Source organism: Nyctereutes procyonoides, unplaced genomic scaffold (assembly GCF_905146905.1).
Source record: "Nyctereutes procyonoides isolate TBG_1078 unplaced genomic scaffold, NYPRO_anot_genome, whole genome shotgun sequence".
Lineage (NCBI taxonomy): Eukaryota > Metazoa > Chordata > Mammalia > Carnivora > Canidae > Nyctereutes > Nyctereutes procyonoides.
In genome coordinates this window covers 58,397,363-58,414,518 of record NW_026575146.1, presented here as the reverse complement: position 1 = coordinate 58,414,518, position 17,156 = coordinate 58,397,363, and the positions used below count along the sequence as shown (strand labels likewise).

The window sequence follows — 17,156 nt, the reverse complement described above, 5'->3', positions numbered from 1 at the left end:
TATATATAAACTTTCTAGTATGGCTTGTTTTACGTTATATTGTCTTCTGTGAAAGTTTCTTGATATCCTTAGTTTTTTTTTTTATGAATTGAAATTGTTCTAATATTTTTCAACATCTATTCCAGAATAGTCCAAAAATGTGCATATTTCCTACTCATTTTATGTTCAGGAAAATATATAATGGCAATTTGCTCCCCCCAAAAAACACAGCTTGTTTTAGTTTTCTAATTTTAATAGAAATTTTAATTGCTCTGGGCATTATGTATAATAACATTTATTTTCTAACACTTAGTAGAAATTTTATGCCACAAAGCATCAGTTATGATTTGGGATTTTTCCGTATAAAAGTACACAGATGTTAAACTTCTGTATTTTAAAAATAGTAATTCAAATTCTGACAATTTTTTTTCTCTAAATAGCATTCCTATACTCTTATCTTGAACCAGGTTTCTAAGTAAATAATTTATATTTGAATGTCATGTTTTAGATGTGAGGTGACTTAGTTATACCATTAAGTGACTATCATACTAACTTTGCTAAATTTGGTTCAAGTAGGAATTGGAAGTAACATCTTTTGTTTTTCTATACTAAGAAAGAAGGAAGGAAATTCTCTGTTGCACTTGAAAATTAAATTACAAGTCTTTATATTCTCTACTGATTTAGAACCTGTTACATTCCTCAGAGTAAAAAAACAAAACAAAAACAATAGAGTCAGCATAGAGGAGCCAAACTTTGCGGACTTTGCTTTTTTAGAGAGCAAATTATTCCAGGCTGGAGAACCCCAATAAAAATTAGATGGATACCACTTATTTTTAAGCTATCCCAGTTAGATAGTTCTGTTTGAAAAGTAATTGATTTGGTCACACTATTAAACCATTTAATTTGGCGTGTACATTATGTGTGATAAAAGGAATCCAACTGTGAATTTGAGTGCATTAAATAATCTTCAGGAAGTTCCATAAAGAACATCTGAATGCCTTGAAACTTGCAATAACGCATGTTTGTTCCAAACACATTTGCTTTGCCTAGGTTTTGCCCATCAGGTTGAAGAAATGCTAATCTTGATGCCTTCAGCAGCTGGGTTTTTGCAATATTCTTTTCCTTCTCCTAGGGGTTAATTAGCCTTCTTTCAAAATGTGGCCTATTTAGCTGTAGATTCGCATGATTCAGCCAGAGTTGGCTGTACAAAGCAGAACCGTTAACAGGCGGGTGTGTCCAACTGCTTAATTAGCCAGAATAAAAAGGTCCTTTGTCAAACAAGCATCTGTTGCTCTTGACACACCTGACAGCCACATTAGGCAAGGATGACTAGACTGAAATTGTGCATGTCTCTCCTGCAAGAATATACAACTCATTTACATATGGGCTGCATCATGGACCAACTGCAGGGGTTTATTTAGCTTATCAAAATGGATTAATGTGACTGCATTTGTGGTTGATAAACAAATATCACTTGAAAGGGGGCTGTGAAAGAACTGAACTAACCAAATTACTCCCAAACATAAACAAAGCACAGAAACCACTGCTGGCTGAATAGGAACACCTCACATGTACACACAAACCTTATGTTGTGTCTAAAACAAAACCTACAAGTGAAGCCTGCTAAGGCACTACCTTCAGTGATGATTCTTGCTTTACTGAAATGTTGGAAAGCTACCAGAACTCTCTGAATGCGTCAGTGGGTTTAAATGATCTGTTGAGCAGCATTTGGCAGGAGGGTTCTACTCCTCAAACATGCTTTAACATTCTAATTGATCTGCTGTTAAGTTGGGTCTTCAGAATTAATCAGTTAAAATGCCTCTGGAAAAATACTTACAAGTTAGGCTCTGTTTGGCCTCAGCAGAAAGAGAGAACACTTCCTAATTTTGACCTTGAGAGAGAAGAGATGCCTCTCCATTGTTATAGGAGGGTGTAGATTGAATACAATGGATTGAGAATACCAGAGACTTTGCTCTTCAGACCTACAGTCTGTAGCCTTTCATTTTGAAGCCCTATCATTGTGATAGTGCTAAGTGATATCTTGGCTTTGGAGTTAGAGAAACCTGGGTTTGAATTTAGACTCCTCCCCTTACGGGCTATGTGGCTTTCTGCAAGTTAGGTGATCTATTTGTGCTTCAGTTTCCTCATTTGTTAAGTGGAAATAAGAATGCTGCCATTAGTGAGAGTCTTCCAAGGATTAAATGGTATGTATTTCAAGCCCTTAGCATATTGCATGGCACCTGGGAAAAACTTGTCAGATGAGAGACCTAATTATGGTCATGAGTTTTTGAGCCAGTCTCCAGCAGGGATGGGAGTGAGACCCTCTTACGTCATGAGGCCTTGGCACAGGAAGCCTCTTTCTCATAACTGAGGAAGACAATGAAATCATAGGAGGTGAAGTTGTGGCCGTCAAGGAGAGATGAGGAGACTAAATTTTTTTTTTTTTTTTTTTTTTAAGGAGACTAAATTCGTATCCATTGGCACAACCCTGTGACCCAGGGTGAGGTGGGATGAGGAGCAATCCCTGGAGAGGAAACGGATGTTTCGGGACCAATTATTGGTTGTTCTGGATTGGGCTTTCTGTGCCAGTTTTGATGTGGCATTGCATGGAGCCAGAGACTTGGATAGAAAGCTCTCCATGAATTTCTCACTTGAAGTTACAAAGCCATCATTTCCTTTCTATCTCATTTCCCCCAGTCTCTTCTGCAAAGGCTGCTCCTCTAAAACAGTTGGGACCCATTTCCTCCTTTTTCATTCTGAAAAGGTCCCCGTTTGCTTTACTCTCTTCTCTTCTGTGTCTGTTCTGAAATTCAGGACTTCCCACTCGATCTGGTGGTTTACTACATGATCCGCCTTGGTATTTCCAAACCCTCCTTTCCAACCTCCAGCTGTTTGACCCTGGTCAAGTATGACCTAACATCTCTGAGTGTCCTCATCTCTTAGTAAGGTGGTCAAAAGTTGAGTATTTCTCTTCTGTATGAAAGAAGTGAATGTGTAAAAATGTTACCAAAATTATCTTAAACCCAAAATGTAATTTTTTCATTTTTAATCTCGATGTGTAAGACTAAAGTTCAGGTTACCCCCAAAAGTGTCATGAACTCACATGCCTGTAGAGGCCAGGCAAATGAAGGGGTATTGCCATTTAAGCAATTTACCTATAAAACATATAACATAGGTTCACCTTTTTTAAATTTTCACATTTTTTGGAAGAATCTGGAAATTGGTTTCTAACACAGGGATTTCTGCTTTTTAAATGTTGGCAATTAAGAATTTTTAATTAGTAGTAACTCTAAGACAAAGCCTTTCTGTGGAGTCTAATAGAGTCCATGAGAGGCCATTTTTCAAATCTGTGCCTTTTATCTTCTGATAAGGTAGTTTATTGAGAATTCTTAGGAATTGCTTTACAAGTATACTTAATTTTTCTTAAAAGATTTATTTATTTTGGAGGGGAGGGTCAGAGAGAGAGTCTTAAGCAGATTCTACATCAAGCATGGGACCCGATGTGGGGCTTGATCTCATGACCCTGAAATCACTTTTTGAGCCAAAACCAAGAGTCTGACACTTAACCAAGTGTGCCACCTAGTTGCCCCAAATGTATTTAATTTTTAAAGAGATCTTTATTTTTTATATTCTTGCCTATGTTAGGTCTAAAATAGATATCATGGTATGGATCATATACCAACAGGGGTGTGTAAACTGGTCTGCAGAACAATGTATGGGCACCTGAAATGCCTTGATAAAATTACTAGCCAGCAATGGGAGAAATAGGAGGGAGTTTTAGGTAAGTGACTTCACTCTAAGAAACACCCACCCTCGATTGGCCATAATCGGCATCCCTATTTTCATGAACCCATTTCATTAGGAAACAGATGAAGGCCTCCATCTATCTTGAAGTTGGGAAGAGAGGCTAAGAAAACCTCACTGAAGGTAGTATCCAACATCTGGTTCATTCTTCATTCTCTGCAGAAAGTTATCCGCTTATTCTTAACCAATAGCTCCTCTGCTGTAGCACAAAAGGCATTGTGATGGTCTACAAGCTTCAATCAAAGGGCATTGGCTTTTGCTTTCATTTTGAGGAGGGTATATTTTTCCCTCTGTGATGGAATACAAGGAAGAGGCACAGATAGGGTTCCTCATGTGTATATCCCTTTCCCAGAATTTGAGAATCAGGAGTCCTCCAGTTAATCTTCATTAGACAAGAATTTTATGTAGTGAATCTTCTCATTCTCAGACATTTTTAGGCATATCCATAGTCTTTAATGCTAGCCCAGAGGTGTGTGTGTGTGTGTGTGTGTGTGTGTGTGTGTGTGTGTGTGTGTTTGCTCGGAGATTAATGCTACAGTTTAAAAAAATGAGCCATCGTTTGGTGATGTCACATAAAAATCTGAACTTTTCAGCTTCGTTTGGAAAATTGGGAGACCTGGCACCTACCGCTTAGCCTTCGCACAAATTCTCAACTTCTTGGAGCTGAACGTTAGTAGCTGATCCAAATAAATGGGGTGGTAGCTGCAGTCTCTATCACTTCCCCGTTTATTTTATAAGCTTCTAACCACCTTCACTTTGTGTACCCGAGGTCCCTCGTCTGTAAATGAATGATTATAACCCTACCAATCACACCGGGTTGTTACTGGATTAATTTATATGGTAGAGCATTTGGAAGAGTCCTTAGCATATGTTAAACATTGAATCAGTGTTAGCTGTTAATTGCTGTATCTCTTGTATGTGGTAAAGTTTATTATACTGCTTTAGGGCTTTGCCTAACAATAGAATATGAAAATCACTTAAAGAGTTGCCAACAGTCAAGGCCTAGAAAGAAAAATAAGCACAGATTCAAAGTGAAAAGGTTTAGTCTCATGGCTGTTCCTGTCACCTTGAGTGAGCCTCCACCTCCCTGGGTTCTGGTTTCCTTGTTTATAAAATAAGAGTAGATGAAATGTCTTCAGAGGTCCATTTCTAAAATTGAATGAGGTGCTAGAAAAGGTTTGAGGGGAAAAATTGGAAGAGGGCACACTGTGACAAAAGATGATAAAGGGCTTAATTTTCTCCTTGAAAGAACTAGATACTCTTTCAGAGTTTTTGTAGGGAAAATTAATGTTCACCATACTGCTCACAGATTTAAACCATAATGCAGTGTTTTTCTTAATCTACCAATTAAATATTGTGCCCCTAGCCCCCCAGGAAAGAAAATTAGAATTCTGTTCCCTTGCTCAATAACACAAAAATTAATATTTATTCCATTGACTATATAAGTAGTTCAAGGGAATGCTGAGATCAGGAGGTGTGAGAATCCATGCCCATTAGAGCACATGCTGCAAAATTTAACATGTTAGCAGAGCAGACACATACAAACTAAAAAATGTGCCAGGTTGAACTCTGAATGGGAGAAGGTAAAATTTCATGTCTTTGCTTACAAGTCTCATTTCTATCCTCCCCATCCTCAAAATACCAAACATTTGTTGACTTTTGGCTATCTTTGTGTTAAATTAAGGTTGATTTTAGTACTATATCATACCACAGGCAGAGCAAATTAGTGAGCCCAACCCTTTGATTAAGTTTTTGGATATGCATTACTTCTGTTTTAGATCACAGCATAGTAAGTTTGAAAGTTGGAAAGGGTTAGAAATAATTTATTCTAAATTGTACACCTTTGATGACATCCTAATGGCCTATAAAAGTGTCTAGAAAATAACATTTTTCTGACATATTTACATCCAGTCAGGGTTCTTGTACTGAAAATTGAGTATCTTGAAATATTTTTGGGCTTAGTTTATAATATGATTGAACTGATTTATAACAGCTGAGACCTAAGGAAGGTAGACTTCAAGGAAGTTCAAGTTTTATAGCCTCAAAATTAGAGGTGCTAATGGGGATTTTTTTAAATGTGACTTGGTAATTTTTTGTATTTATTTAAAGAGTGATCCGAGTTACTAGAAACATGCATGGGATATGATGGCAGTGTGTTGGCGTAAGAAGTACCCTGAGAGTTGAAAGTCTCTCTCAGCGTAGGGTTTTAAGAACACATGTAATGCAGCTCGTCATGTGAGGAGAGCGTTTAAAACGTTATTTCTCTTTTGATGTATTTCAGAGACCATCATGCAGACATCAGAGACCGGGTCGGACACAGGTTCGACAGTGACTTTACAGACATCTGTGGCTAGTCAAGCAGCAGTGCCTACACAGGTGGTACAGCAGGTACCAGTACAACAGCAGGTAAGTAATAGCCGTTCTCAGACAAAAATGCCATGCCTTTCCCTGTGCTGACGACTGTCTGCCCTACCGAGCTGTATCTAGAGAGGGTTTGGATTCTCCTTTCTGACCCAGTGGGTGCTGAGATAGATTGAGTTTGGTTCTTAGATTAATCTGAGCAAGTGTTTCTTGAGCACTTTGTGGATGTAGCAGATTGTGCTGGGCTATAGGGATGCAAAGGAAAGTATCCAAACCATAATCCCTGTTCTGAAAGAGCCTCTTACTCCTGTTTCTGCCTTGACCATCCTATATGAGTTCTGTCCCTCTCTTTTCCTCTCCCTGATTCTTTTTTTTTTTTTTATACATTTTATTTATTTATTCATGAGAGAGAGGCAGAGACACAGACAGAGGGAGAAGCAGGCTCCCTGCAGGGAGCTCAAGGCAGGACTCAATCCCAGGACCCCAGGATCACCACCTGATCCAAAGGCAGGTGCTCAACCACTGAGCCACTCAGGTGCCTCTCGCTTCCCTGATTCTTGACCACAACTTCCTATATCATCAATCATAGTTAACACAGAATCAGCTCACAATAGGTAGTACTTGATAAAGGAGAGGTTTGCATGTAACTTCCAGGCAAGGATTTTGCCTTTGTGATGATTTAGAAAATGCCTGAGTATTTTGGAGACTGAAAAATACTGTTGAATGAAAATTAAATGATCTTGAAGGTCTGGAGATCTGACTCATCCCGTTTAAAAAATTGAGAATGAATTCATCATCACATGTTTACTACAGAGCTTATTCATACTCAGGACACTTGGCTTGTTTTGGAAAGATAATGAGGAAATCATGCTATTTGTGCCAGTTAATGGTTCTGCAATGTAGATTAGTGAACACCTTGGCCTGTCAATTTTTCTGAAGAGTGGTGAGAAAATAAATGAGAAAGATCATGTAGAGCATTATCTTGAGACTTGTGTGATTTGCCTCTAATTTCTTGGTATCAAGGAGAATCTCCAGCAAATGTCACTCTTACAATTACAGAAAAGTAGCTAGCGAAAGGGATATTTTTTTAGGCAGAGGTGCTTGCGGTTAAATTCTTTTCAGATGATAGAAGCGGGATGGGCAGGGAGAGGGCTGGGATCAAGGAGAAGCTTTTTAAAAATTTTCCTGTAGGTTCCTTTTTGTAACATCACATTTTATTTCCTGATTATAGTATATTTTTATTTCTCTCCGAAGATACTAATTTTTAAAAATTGTTAAATTTTTTTCCTTTTTATAGTCTTTTTCCTTCAAACTACTTTGCTCTTTGGGATTTTGTTTTTTGTTACTTTGTGGAGTTTTGGTCTCTTGTCTTTTTTTGAAGCTTTTCTTAGATGTCTGATAATCTTTGCGTGTTTATCCATATTTAAAAGCATGAGGATAAACAGCTGATTTGCATGCATGGGTGGGTCTTGTTGAATGCAATGTAGGGTCGGTCATCTGACTGGGCTTTTTAACTGGGGACCCTCTGGTGTTCAGTATCTTTTTTCCTCTTGGGCTGTCATATTTTTAAAGAAGACTTCTCCAGCTTCCTGCCTAGAAGGTGAATACTTGGCTGCCTGAAAACTGAGTGGAGGAGGAATATTGGGTATTTTTTGCTCTAATTCACTTAATCCTTCTTTTTTTTTTTTCATATGATATTACCCATGGTTGGGGGTTAAACCAAAGAATAAATCCCCAAGCCTTACCAAAGTTCGGGAAGGCAGCCACCCATCTCACTGCATGTAGTTGGTGGAGAGACTGATTGCTGCTTCAATTAAAATCACTTTTTGTATTAACTATGTAACCTTAAAAAACCAAAGTTGCTTCCAGAAGTGGAAAATCACTATCACCAGTGTAAGTAGAAAGTCATACATAATGTACACTCACCTTGTTCACGTCCTCATGAAAAATAATCTCGTGTACACATGGACCCCTCTTTGGAAAACACTGTGCTGTGCCATATGGCTCATTCCCAGCAGGCATAGCTTTCAGTTCCTCAAGTTAGCTCTTTCCTCTAGGACATTCAAGGCAGGTGAGACGTTACATCCCCTCACACCAAGCAAAGTAGGTGAGAACTCTCGTTTTCTTTTTGTCAACAAAGTGTTTTATTTCACATAGTGGATTAGTGTGATACTTGCCTGGAGTTGCCTGTAGTGCTTCCAGGCTTATTTGGAAGGATTTTTTTTTTCCTCTCTCATTTTTTTTCTTTTCTTTCTTTCTTTCTTTCTTTCTTTAAACTAGAAAATATCACATTTGATGTTCCCTAGTGTATTCCTCTTTTTTTTTTTTTTTAGACAAGGAGAGAGAGTGGGCATCAGTGGGCTCCATGCCCTGGGTGAAGCCCTAGGTGGGGCTTGATCTCACAACCCTGAGATCATGCCCTGAGCTGAAACCAAGAATTGGACACTTAACTGAGCCACCCAGCTGCCCCTCTCTAGTGCATTCTCTTAGTGTCCCTGTAGATATATTCTGTACAACTGATGAGATTATTATTAATTTCTTATTCTTTTAAAAAAATTTTTAAAATTTCTTAATGTTCTTAACTTGCCTCTAGTCTTTGTATTATTAATGTACTGATGTCATGTTGAGTTTTCCAAGTGTAGTGGGATACCTTTAAAATCTGGTAGCTTTTGTCACTGACCCATGATGGATGTTGAAATCATGGCATTGATGTCAAAGGTAGTTACTTCTGTTGATTCAATTTTATTGTGTCCTTGCTTTGGCCACTCTAATGTGAGGAAGTCTATAGCTAAACTTGTTTATTGTTGAGGCATATAATATATTTATTAGAAAGTTGAAAAACCAAGGAATTTTAAGATCTAACATAAGTTTTGTTTCTTTAAAGCACAAAGGTTCTAATCTCACTGAGTAATAAGTACCAAGTAAAATGTGGATTCTAAAATTATTTCTGTGCTTTTTCATTTATCCTGTATGAGCTCAAAAATCAACTTTCTTTCTTTAGACAATCTGGTTCAGGAATAGAGAATTCTGAGCAATGACTACAAGGTCTTGTTATAGCAGTACTTCATTAAATTTCCTGTCTTTTGTAATTTTGCACCATTTCACAAAACACCATAGAGTCTCAGCTTCCAAATATAGACATGGTTGCCCATTTCAATAAAATCTATAAAAATATTCAAATTTGATACGTTGACAAAATATTAAAACTTCCATATTACTCATCATCTTTATAAGAAAACTGTTTTTTTTTTTTTTTTTAAGTTTTATTTATTCATGAGAGACACACAGAGAGAATGAGGCAGAGACATAGGCTGAAGGAGATGCAGGCTCCATGCTGGGAGCCTGATGTGGGACTCGATCCCGGGACTCCAGGATCACATCTTGGGCAGAAGGCAGATGCTGAACCACTGAGCCACCCAGGCGTCCCAATATAAGAAGACTTTGGACTGATGGTTTCTATAGACTATGACTAGAAGTGAGTTACTTCTCCCTTGCCTTCCCCCTGCCTTGAATGATTTCTTAGAGTTTCCTATAGATTATTTTTCAAGTTGGTCATTTTATGCCTAAATATGAGTGGTCTTTGACCCTACTTGCCCTAAACCTGAATTGAAAATCCAGGAGCAGGAAGGAGGAATGTGTCTTCCACTATTGCATTCTTTCCCACAGCCAGCCAAAGCAGAACCTAGAGTAAAGCCAGCCAGCATTTTTACTCCTTGTTGCAATCTTGGGTTTCAGGTGTTCCACAGTGTTGCTGACATTGAGGATGATTCCTAAGCCACTTCGAACCAGGGCTCTAAGACTTTTTCTCCTACTTTTAACTGCCCCTCTGAGTACAGTTCTAGCTTTTTCCTGTAGTCTCTGCCTACCTTCTCCGTTCCTTAGAGAAAGGCACACAGCTTTTCTGTCAAAGTGGGTAAATGTGTTATCACTATACCACTTCTTGTAAACACAACTTCCCAGGTGCAGTGGAGCCCTGGGGTTGAGGGGCTTCTGTTTGAACTCAAAGAAGAAAAAATCTTTTGTCAAGTTAGCTGTCAATTTTGACTTCTTTTATTATCAGAGACTATGGTCTTTACCTTTTCCTGCACAGGGACACACTTTCTTTCTCTTGAGTCTTTAGTATGTAACTGGGACACTGAAACCTCTTTTTACATGATAAAAATTCATTTCAAGATTATATTCAGATAAGAACTTTGGTTTTCTATAAATCATCTGGGCAGTGATTGTTACATATGATTTGAGACACAAAATGAATAGGATAGTTGTATTCTAACAATATTGTTTCTTTTGCAGCTATATTGTTTCCTTTTGGTTAGTGTCAATCTATGGCATATTTAGCATTTCCACTTAAGTTATGGTACATCCTGGCAAGTGCGTGTATTATCCCTGTGGTCAAAGGGATAAATGACATTTTGTTTGAGAAACAGAGTCGATCAGAGGTGCCAGTTAGGTTCTAGGCAAAGGATAATCTTGAAGATTCAAGAAGGGTAAATTTTAAATGAATCCCAGTAGATCTATTCATGATGGGTATCTTTAAAATGATGCCTCAAATTTTAGGAAACAGATTTTAGGAAAGGAATTTTGACATGAGTACTCCTGAGATCCTCACGAGACCACAGCTTCAACAAGGGGTCATTTTTATTCTCACTTCTGTTTGCCATATTCCTGTGATGTATGTAGTATGTAGTCACGTCCAGAAAGAAAATGGGGTGATGAGCAGTATACCCATGAGAAAATTCTTGTGAGGGAAGCAGTGTACAGAGACTAAGGGGTGTGTGTGTGTGTGGGGGGGAAGATTGCATATAGTATGTTAAATCCATAACAGAATACTGCATTGCCTTGAAATTCAATCTGTAATATTTTAAATGGATCCCTTTGCTAGTCTAGAGACCTAATCCTGAGGTAGTGTACTCTATCATTTCTGTCTTTATCTTTCTTTTCTGTTCAGGGTTAAGAGATTTGCTTTCTGTCCATCCTAGCTTTGATGGACATGAATAAAATTCTTTTCATTTGAGACCATTATCTCATATAATCAGCAGAAACAAAGACAGGTTTCTGTGCTTTGCTTTTATTTGGGACTTGATTCCCATTGGTTTGCTTCCCTCAGGGGACAGTATTCTCCTAATTAAAACCCATGGCAGACGTCCTAAAAGATGGGGTTAAAATGAATTCCCGTTGACTGTCTTTTTGTAGAAAAACAAAAGAGAATGATTTTAGCTCTTGAAGAGCATATTTATTTTATCTTTTAGAGCCAGAATTGCTAATTTTTAGTATCTAATATAAAAAGGTGTTTCGAAGGAACATGCTGATTTACAATTGAAATAAATTTTGCTCTGCCAATCCAAAATGTGGGCCTTCTAGCTGAACATCTCTACTGAATATTTGTAAAAATAAGAGCTCTACTATTTAAATTGTTGAGTAACCGTATGTGCTGATTCTCTGTTAAAAGTGATTTTAAAAATACTTTCTTGTCTATTGTTAGATCATTGTGATCAGTTTAAGATAATATAATTTCAGAGGAATATGTCAGGCACTGTGTTAAATGCTAGGGTTTCCAAGGGGGTTTGACATGGCACCTGACTCTGGAAAGCCAGCTCTTGAGGGATAGATATTGTTGTAGAATTGGATACAAAGTGCCTCAGGAGTAACAGTGGAGATTGTTCTTGGGAATGAAAATCAGTCATATCTTCACCATGGATGTGACTTTTGAGCCAGATGCTGAAGTAAAAGTTGGAAGTCTAAGAAAAATGGACCAAAAGAGGGTATTTCTGGTAGGGGAAAGTATGGAAGAGCTCAAGGGAAATCAGGGAGTCTGTACTGGATGATGAGGGGCTAGTAGTGAGGGTTGTGGAAGTGTTTCCTAAGAACCTCTAGTGGGAGGTTGAGTCAGATGATCCATTTGTGGCATCTTTACATGTGTTCCCTCCTTCATATTTTCATTCTTTTCCCTCTTCAGTTGACCTCTTTCACAGTCTGTTCCCCCACTGTCAGTTTTCTTGAGACATCTGTACATGTCTGCTGTGTCTCCCTTTTGTCCAGACATTTCTTAATCCTGTGAAATTTGGGTGCCTACCCATCCAACTGTGGATACTGCACACTTCTGACAGAAATAAATCCAACAATATTCCCTAGGATCTTTCTGGATTTTTCCTTGACACTTGATACTTTTGTCTATCATATTATCTCTCTTGCTCTATGGCTATTGGGCTGCTTCCCCTTTTATTTCTTGGAGAGCCACTTCATCCAGGAAAGCAGGTTTTATGGAGGTGAAGAGACTGAGAGTCATAGTTAAAAGGTATGGGTTCGAATCCGGGCTCTAGCTCTTTCTGGTTATATGTTCTTGGGCAAATTGCCTGAGATACAATTTCCTCAGGTAAAAGATAGAGATAGTAATATCAAGCTTATGCTTGTCTACAAATATTAAATAATGTGTTTACTAATAATTTAAGGTAGTACCTGGCATTATATAATAAACCTTCAACAAATTTATTATTATTATTTTTTAACTCTTATTTTCCTTGTTCTTAGTATTATCTGACTCCTGTAATTTGTGGATTTTTGACCCTCTTTTCTATGAGGTTTGGCCTTTGGCCTTGTCTTTTTGCCATCACTCTCAAGTAACCCTTCCTCTACAGCTATTCTAGTTTTTTTTTTTTAAGGTGTTTAAGTTTTTTTTTTTTTTAATTTTTAATTATTTATGATAGTCACACAGAGAGAGAGAGAGAGAGGCAGAGACACAGGAAGAGGGAGAAGCAGGCTCCATGCACCGGGAACCCGACGTGGGATTCGATACCGGGTCTCCAGGATCGCGCCCTGGGCCAAAGGCAGGCACTAAACCGCTGCGCCACCCAGGGATCCCTACAGCTATTCTAGTTTTAAAACCAGTTGCTCTCATTTTCTTTAGTAAGCATTAACCTCTGATCCTTCTTTGTATTACTCTGGGTTATGAGTTAGGGAGACTCAGGCTCTAGATCAGAACAGAGACCACGTGGTCTGACCCACGGGGGCAGTATTGGCCTTCTCCAGCCTGGATGGGCACAGAGTGCAGTTGCCATAGTGATTAGAGAAAATGCCAGAGGACTTCTCAGTAAATATCAGGAATACCTCCAGTGTTTTATTCAGTTCGTGAAATATAATAATTTTGGATCTAGTGTGGTTTTGTGGTAGGATGTAACAGTTTAGGAAATGAAGGTGAGAATATATTAATATTTTAGCTAGCCTGATTGGCGTTTGGATTTCTAGTTGGAAGAGACTTCAATTACTCATTTATTCCAACTATCCCAGAAGACCTTCCAAAGTCAAATTGCTGAAAATTGGCTTCTTCAGTCACTTACCTGTATAGACTAATTTAGTTAATTCCATAATTTTGTTCCTAGAGATATATAATGTTTCCTGTGAATATCTAATTTGCTTATCAAACCATCAATTCCAACATCAGGACCTTTTTTTTTTTTTTTAACTTGGAGAGTTCAACTTGTCCTATAAAATTTTTCACATGAGTAGAAAGTGGAAAACTTTAAGATAACTGGCACTTTTGTTTACATATGATTTGAGCAAGATGGAACATAATTTAAATGGAGCACTGGCCCTCTTTGCCAAAGCAAATCAGAAGAATTCTTTACCTGTGCTAAAAAATGCACTTTCAATATAATAGATCTCAATATAGCTGAGCCTATGTGCCATCAAGTATTTGAAGGAAAGAGAAACCTTAAGGTCAAAATAAAAATTATTTATAGTCTGAGTTGGTCAAGGAAGTCTTTCCAGAGGAAGTGACTTTTAAGCTAAGATTGAAGAATAGAGTTAACCAGTGAGGGAATAAAAAGAAGTGTTTTTTGAGGGCTCAGAATGGCTAGAGAAGAAAGGGTGATGGACAAGTGGTAAGAGATGAGATGGGGGTCCTACATGGCTCCTGGTCTGGCTGTATAAGCTATTTAAGTTTTCAGTCATAATGAATTTTTCTTTTATAGAAAGATTTATCTATTTGAAAGAGAGACCATGTGCATACATCAGAGCACAAGGGGAGGGGAAGAAGAGGAGGGAGAGAGAATCTCTAAGCAGATGCCACACTGAGTGTAGAGCCTGATGCAGGGCTCAATCTCATGACCCTGGGATCATGACCTGAGCTGAAACCAAGAGTTGGATGCTTAAGCAACTACACCAGCCAAGCACCCCAGTAATAGCTTATTTTGAAGTTGACCACCATTCAACTTTGTCAGAAATCCAGTGGAAACAACAAATCCAGTAACAGTAACTGCCATTTACAGAACACCTCTTGTGTGCCATTCCCTGTGCTTGGTGCTTAGCCTATCATTTCTAAAGCTTATAACAACCCTGTCCAGTAAGGTTCTTCTTGCCCCTGACATCTATTCCTGAGATGCCTTTGTGGAATCTGTAAGTATATATGGAACATAGTTTGTGAGTCATCTCCTCTCCTGGACACTTTTACAGCAAGATGAATTGTTCATCAGAATTCTTCAAGCTCAATCCCTGTAACCGAACCAGCATGTCAGAAGGTTAATTTCATGGAACACTTAAGACCTATCTTTTCTATCCATGAAAAAGGATAATTCTGCTCTTCCTTTGATCCAGGGCTGATTTTAGAAATAGACACACATGTAATGCCTTTTTATTTTCTTTAAAAATTTGTGTTGACATCAGTCAAAGCCATTTCTGCAGAGAGACTCTGATGCTTCACTTTCTTTGCATGCAGCCCTGATGAACTGATGGATTTCCCATTTAGAGCAAATCAGAGCCACTGTCTTTGTCCTGGCTGGCTCATTGCTCAGTGCTAAGTTGTAAACCTGATTTTTAAAACTAATATACCTTCCTTCAGTCATGATTTTTTTTTTTTTTGGCAAGGAGTCACATCCAAGTCATCTGACTTTAGAGCCTGAGCTCCTAAGCTCTGCCCTACAGAGATAAAGCAGTCAGATTAGTTATATCAAGATCAGCTGTTAAGTGGTATAAGCTCCCTCACATAACAATACTGAACATGGCAGTCCCACGGCAAAGAACATAATATACTTTATGTCAAGAAGGATTGGTTTTAGCTTTATGAATCACAGTGCATTTTTGAGAAAAATCCCACTAGTGAGGCAAGCAGGAGTATCTGAGGTATAAAGGGTTATTTGAGGAAAATAACAAATAAAAAAAATTACAAGCCTTGAACTTTTAAAGCCCTCTGTACTCAGATTGTAAGTATGAGCATCCGTAAATATAGAACCTTGGGAGTAAAAGAGGAAAAAGGATAAAATCAATGTAGTAAAATATTATTATTCAGATAATCTGGAAAATGGATACCTGGGAATATTGTGTATAATTCTTACAACTTTTCTAGAAATCTGAAGTCCTGTCAAAAGAAAAAGCACTTAAAAATCAATACCAATCTAAGTTTGTTAATTGGTAATTGAGCTACTAGTCCTAATACTATTTTATAAATAAAGGATAATCTTTTAAAGCAATCTTTAAAAATTAGGATCATAAAAGGATGAAAATATACCTTTTTATTTAATATAAAAATGGTGTTCTGAGACGCCTGGGTGGCTCAGCGGTTGAGCATCTACCTTCAGCCCAGGGCGTGATCCTGGGGTCCTAGGATCAAGTCCCACATCAGGCTCCCCTCGGGAGCATTTTACTTTTTACCTTTAAATAAATAAAACCTGAAATATGGCCTGATATGTATACTTAAGAAGCAGAAGTTCTTCAAAAAAGTATCCCAAATTAATATACTTTTGTCTCACCTCAGTGAGTTGAAGTTTTTAAAAAAAGGAAAGAAAAAAATGTAGAGGAAAATCAGTTTTGAGATTTTTGTCTCACTCTGCATTCCCCATCAGCTCTCCTGTTTTGATAATTACTATCAAGAAAATACATATATACATCTGTACGTACAGACATATATAAGCAAGCAAGCCTGATCAACAACATAAAGCAAAAAGATCAGTAAAAATTGGTGACATTTTTAAGACTCTTAAAAACACAAATGTGTATAATGAATTGATATAATGGAGGACTGCTGAAAACCTAGTTGCTAGAAAATGCAAACTAAATTATTCTCAAGAGGGGCACCTGGGTGGCTCAGTGGTTGAGTGTCTGTTTTGGGCTCAGGGCATGATCCTGGGGTCCTGGGATCGAGTCCTTCATTGGCCTCCCCACAGGGAGCCTGCTTCTCCCTCTGCCTATGTCTCTGCCTCTCTCTCTGTGTCTCTCATGAATGAATAAATGATCTTTAAAAAAATAATATTCTCAAGAAAAAAAAAAACAAATGTATTAGAAATTAGGTCCTAAACTCAACAAAGATCATTAGTCCATTTGTGGCTTTTGATTTTTGTCTTCATTAATACTGGTTATATCCAGTTGAATAAAGTCCCAGACGGCCATTCCCATCTCAACTAGGAGGAAAACTAGGTTCATCAAATCAATTGATTAGCAAGCTTTAAAAAGTTAAAGTTGCCCAAATTTATATTACAGTTGACAGGTTAGTTATTGGATGGGGAACCAGGTAGAACACCATATTTTTCCTAAAGATTTTATTTATTTATTCATGAGAGACACAGAGGCAGAGACATAGGCAGAGGGAGAAGGAGGCTCCCGAGGGGAGCCTGACGTAGGACTTGATCCCAGGACCCCAGGATCACGCCCTGGGCTGAAGGTAGATGCTCAACCGCTGAGCCACCCAGGTGTCTCAGAACACCATTTTTATATTAAATAAAAAGGTATATTTTCATCCTTTTATGATCCTAATATTTAAAGATTGCTTTAAAAGATTATCCTTTATTTATAAAAGGTATAATTTCAGTGGGTGACAAAAAGGTAGGCCTCAAAACCAGAAACAGGAATCCCTGGGTGGCGCAGCGGTTTGGCACTTCTCCCTCTGCCTGTGTCTCTGCCTCTCTCTCTCTCTGTGTGTGACTATCATGAATAAATAAATAAAATCTTTTAAAAAAAAGCCAGAAACAGTAATACGTTTCTATAATAATAGAAGTAATAGGCTTCTATTTCTGGTTTACAAGTCG

The 17,156-nt window shown here is 38.0% G+C and overlaps 1 protein-coding gene across 8 annotated transcripts in view; it reads left to right on the top strand.

Annotated features, from left to right (window-relative positions):
* The window catches only part of RFX3 (regulatory factor X3), a 288,427-nt gene that overhangs the window by 117,208 nt on the left and 154,063 nt on the right, over nt 1–17,156 (top strand). For 6 of the 8 annotated variants that reach the window (XM_055309886.1, XM_055309893.1, XM_055309885.1 and 3 more), the window contains exon 2: nt 6,065–6,189. In XM_055309886.1, the coding sequence (XP_055165861.1) occupies nt 6,073–6,189 (117 nt within the window). In that variant the 5' untranslated portion in view covers nt 6,065–6,072. Of the gene's footprint in view, nt 1–3,275; nt 3,907–4,331; nt 4,453–6,064; nt 6,190–17,156 lie in introns of those variants that run through there. The other 2 variants (XM_055309887.1, XM_055309891.1) reach the window with 2 other exon arrangements.